Raw genomic sequence first — 4,918 nt, 5'->3', positions numbered from 1 at the left:
TTGTTGTTTGGCGGGTCCGGGCTGGGGATTCGAACCCGCCACCTTAGGTGTACGTGGCTGGCGCCTTAGTCCGTTGAGCTATAGGCGCCGAGCCCGGACTCATGTTCTTAATTAGAGTCATTTAGCTGGCTAAGAGAAAGATTAGTAGGGATTAATTATAATTGTTAGAAGTTATGATTCTACATTTTCACAGATAAAAGAAAATATGCTTAATTTGTATTTGTAGGCTACCAAAAACTCTCTAACTACATTTTTGTCTAAAAGAAGTTGATGGGTAAATTCATGGAAAGCAAAGTTTTGACTTTTAAGAGAGAACGGAGAATCAAAAATCTTGGGTTCTCTGAGGGATAGAAATCTAACTAGAAAGAATTACTCACCGTTCTGCAGCTCAAGGTAGACTGCCAGCAAGATGGCTTCAGGGGGTACCTCTTTAGGATGGATCATTGAAGCCGCCTTTGCTCAAAACAGAAAGACACTCATGAAAAGCCAGCAACTTAAGATACAATTCCAAGTACATCTGCCAACCAAGGGCAAGGCAGAAAACTTATCCAAGCTGATTCCCACATGACTTCCAGGGCTCACCTACTGTTCTGCTATGTCCCTCAGCTGCCTTTGTCTTAAATCCTACCAATTAAGCTAGACATATTTTTTTGTTTTTTTAGGCAGGGTTACCCTAAGTTGCTCAGGCCAGCCTTAAACTCCTGAGCTCAAGCAACCCTCCTTCAGCCTCCCAAATACCTGGGACTACAGGTACACATTGCCTCTGGCTGTGACACGTACTTTACAGTTAAATGATTTAACATTTTCCCTAGCAGCCTAATCCATAACAAGTTCTTAAAAGGAAGACCACATGGTGGCTCATGCTTATAATCCTAATATTTTTTTTTTTGGAGACAGAGTTTCACTGTCATCCTCAGTAGAGTGCTGTGGCGTCACAGCTCACAGCAACCTCAAACTCTGGGGCTTAAGTGATTCTCTTGCCTCAGCCTCCCAAGTAGCTGGGACTACAGGCACCCGCCACAATGCCCAGCTATTTTTTGGTTGAAGTTGTCATTGTTGTTTGCACGCCTGTGCTGGCCAGCCCTGCTATATATGACAGGTGTCCTAACCACTGGACTATGGGCACTGAGCCGTAATACTAACACTTTGGGAGACTCAGGTGGTGGACTGCTTAAGCTTAGGAGTTCAGGACTAGCCTGAGTAAGAGTGAGACCCTGTCTCTACTAAAAATAGAAAAACTAGCAGGTGTTGGGCTGGGCGCCTATAGTTCCAGTTGCTTGTGAGCCTGAGGCAAGAGGATCGCTTGAGCTCAGGAGTTTTAGGTTGCTGTGAGCTATGATGATGCCACAGCACTCTCTATCCGTGGTGACAAAGTAAGACTCTGTCTCAAAAAAATAAGAAAGGTTCTTAATAGGGAAAAGTTTTTCTTCCCTCTTGGTTTTCATGTGCTAGGGTGATCAGACACCCCTAATTCTCCATGTTAGTCATCTGTCTGTCTGCTGATGGGTCTTCACACAGATACAGTTGCATTAACATCAAAATTTGCATGCTCAATTGTTGTTCTAAGTAATATCTCACTATTGTAGGCTGCAAGTTGCTAACGTCAAGAATAAGAATTCAAACTTAAATGGAAATAAGGAAAACTGTACCATTTGCCAGGTTTGATGTCCCTATTCTTCTTCTTCTTTTTTTTTTTTTTGGAGACTGAGTCTCGCTGTGTTGCCACAGGCTAGAGTCCCTGTGGCTTCAGCCTCCTTCATAGCAACCTCAAACTCCAGGGTTTAGAGCCATCCTTCCTGCCTCAGCCTCCAGAGTAGCTGGGACTACAGGCACTTGCCACAACATCCAGATAATTTTTCTATTTTTAGTAGAGCCTAGGTCTTGCTCCTGCTCAGAATGGTCTCAAACTCCTAAGCTCAAGAGATCTTCCAGCTTTAGCCGCCCAGAGTCCTAGTATTACAGGCATGAGTCACTAGGCCCAGCCTGGTGTCCCTATTTTGAAGGACTAAAACATAATACAATTTACTCAAATAAAATCATTTATTAGTTTAGGCAATATGTTACCGTTAAATCTGAGTAAGAACCATAGCACCAGCCAGTAGTTTCTCTCAATCCAGTCCTGAGGAAAGGAAGCCTGGCCTGCTATGGTCAAAGGTGCTGAAATGATAGGTTTACTTCCTCATTGTGGGCCTCTTTGGGTGCAGCCTTTTCCTCACCTTACTATCAACTTGTACTTCCCCTTCTAGTTTCGGCTGCTCATTACTTCCATTGTTTTACTTTCCCCTTAATCTAATCAAAAATGTACTTCTACAAATACTCATTGACCAGAGGTCGTAAGGAGATAAGATAGGGACTTCCCCTGATGATAAACAAGCATGCAAATAACAAAGAACCAAACACCTTTACCTAAATTGTCACATAGTCTGGCATTACCTAAATGCCAGGGAAAGAGGCCAGTAAATGTGCTGTGAATGTGGAGAAAAAGAAAGAAGTTTCTTTTTTTTTTTTAGACAGAGTCTCAAGCTGTTGCCCTGGGTAGAGTGCTGTGGCTCATAGCTCACAACCACGTCCAACTCTTAGGCTCAAGTTATCTTCTTGCCTCAGTTTTTTTCTATTTTTATTAGAGATAGGGTCTCATTTTTGCTCAGACTGGTCTCGAACTGGTGAGCTCAACCTATTCACCCGCCTCAGCCTCCCAGAGTGCTAGGATTACAGGTGTGAGCTACTGCTTTTTTCTTTTCTTTTTTTTTTTTAAAGGAAGATAATTTTTTTCACATAGAGAGCTTTAGGGTAAGGGAGGCCTCACTTAGTCTTTGCATGGTAGATATTTTATAGGCAAAAAATGGGGAGAAATGGGATGGAAGGCTGAAGCTTGGATACGGAAGATGCCTGTAGGACCAGAAACTTGAACTAGGTTGTAAGCAGCACAAGGAGAAATCCCAGACTATTGGGGAGTCTCATACAGAGGAGACTTTTATTCTTCTCCTTACATCACTGAAGTATGACAACTCATTTAAAAAAAATTAGAATTTATACCTTCAGGCCTAGCTTTACAAGCAAGCCATATATAGGTAAGATCATCTTTATATCATTTTATTTTCCTGGCTAGCAAACACAGGTCACTTATTGTTCTTTGCATTGACCACAGTCTGCAGCTTTCTCTAAAATGTAAGAATTCAAGGCAACAACTTTATGAGACTTAATGGCATTTGCTTATTGGCTGTTCAGAATGGCTATGAGGTGGGCAGGCAACCTTGGAAATATCTACTCGGAGCCCTTTCCTTTCCAACTCTTCACATTATTGTTCTGCCTTCCCAGGCAGGGCGGGCCTCCCAATTAACAAAGGTCCAGCCATTGGATTAACCTAAAAACCAAGGGACCAAAACAAAACCCCTTCAGACCCCGAACCAGGCCTGACCCCATCTGTCTCTCCCAGCATGGCAGCAGCCATGGCCACCTGCTGTAGAGAACCTGAGCTGGACTATGCACACTGTAACATTAGATCAAAAACCCTGTTTGCTGCAGTGATTGTGGGCTAGGGGCATGTGAGACAGGCTGTTCACTGAGAACACTGAAACATTTTAGCTCTTCACCAGTTTAACTCAATTCCTAGTTAATATCAAACACATTACTCCGGAAAGTGAATATCTTTTTTTTGAGACAGAGCTTCAAGCTATCCCCCTGGGTAGAGTGCCGTGGCTTCACAGCTCATAGCAACCTCCAACTCCTGGGCTCAAGCGAGTCTCCTGCCTCAACCTCCCAAGCAGCTGGGACCACAGGTGCCCGCCACAACGCCCGGCTATTTTTTGGTTGCAGCTGTCATTGTTGTTTGGCGGGTCCGGGCTGGACTCGAACCTGCCACCTTAGGTGTATGTGGCTGGCGCCTTAGCCACTTGAGCTACAGGTGCCGAGCCGTAGAAAGTGAATATCTTAAATTCTGATTCTGGATTAGAAATGCTGACCAGATGACATTAAATTAAGTATTACTTGTAGCTAATTTCCACATGGTAAGCCATCAACCATCTTTTCTAGGTATAACAATGTTGCCTACATAGATAGGAAATTTCTGGAAGGAACCATATTTCCTAATAGGTGGAATTTCCAATTTACCCTGCCAAGCATGTGGGGACCGGAGTTCTGATGTACTGCTGATGAAATGACACAAACTTTCTGTATTAGAAGTTTTAAAATTCTGTATACTTTGTGACTTTGTAATCCTCCTTTTAGGAAGGCATAGGTTTTTCTTTTTTCTTTTTTTTGTAGAGACAGAGTCTTACTTTACTGCCCTTGGTAGAGTGCTGTGACATCACACAGCTTACAGCAACCTCCAACTCCGGGGCTTAGGCGATTCTCTTGCCTCAGCCTCCCGAGTAGCTGGGACTATAGACGCCCACCACAATACTCGGCTATTTATTGTTGTTGTTGTTGCAATTTGGCCGAGGTCAGGTTTGAACCCGCCACCCTTGGTATATGGGGCCAGGGCCCTACCCACCGAGCCACAGGCGCAGGCTGCCCGTTTTTTTTTAAAATAAGTTTTTTATTTTATTTTATTTTTTTGCAGTTTTGGCTGGGGCTGGGTTCAAACCCACCACCCTTGGTATATGGGACCAGGACCCTACTCCCTGAGCCACAGATAACACCCAAGGCATAGGGTTTATGGAAACAGGATTACAGCCTATCCACTTATTTACAGTCTTACTAACACGGCTCAGTAGAGAAGTACTCAACAGAGGTCTGCTGAGTCAATGTCCTTTTGAAGAATTATTCCTTTCTAATTCTGTGAAATCCCTCTGGGGCTGCCATTGTTGTTTAGCAGGCCCAGGCTGGGTTCAAACCCACTAGCCTGGGTGTATATGGCTGGCGTCCTACCTACCAAGCCATGCGTGCCATCCTATACAAAAACTTTTTTTTTTTTTTT

The 4,918-nt window shown here is 43.7% G+C and overlaps 1 protein-coding gene across 1 annotated transcript in view; it reads right to left on the bottom strand.

The window, feature by feature from the left end:
• The window catches only part of CNOT10 (CCR4-NOT transcription complex subunit 10), a 99,723-nt gene that overhangs the window by 1,354 nt on the left and 93,451 nt on the right, over positions 1-4,918 (bottom strand). The window contains exon 17 of the mRNA XM_003781773.3: positions 378-453. Within this exon, the coding sequence (XP_003781821.1) occupies positions 378-453 (76 nt within the window). The remainder of the gene's footprint in view (positions 1-377; positions 454-4,918) is intronic.

The sequence above is a fragment of the Otolemur garnettii genome, unplaced genomic scaffold, assembly GCF_000181295.1.
Source record: "Otolemur garnettii isolate 467f Iridium unplaced genomic scaffold, OtoGar3 scaffold00002, whole genome shotgun sequence".
Classification (NCBI taxonomy): domain Eukaryota; kingdom Metazoa; phylum Chordata; class Mammalia; order Primates; family Galagidae; genus Otolemur; species Otolemur garnettii.
Note: the sequence above shows the minus strand (reverse complement) of the source record. Positions and strands in the feature narration are given on the sequence as shown.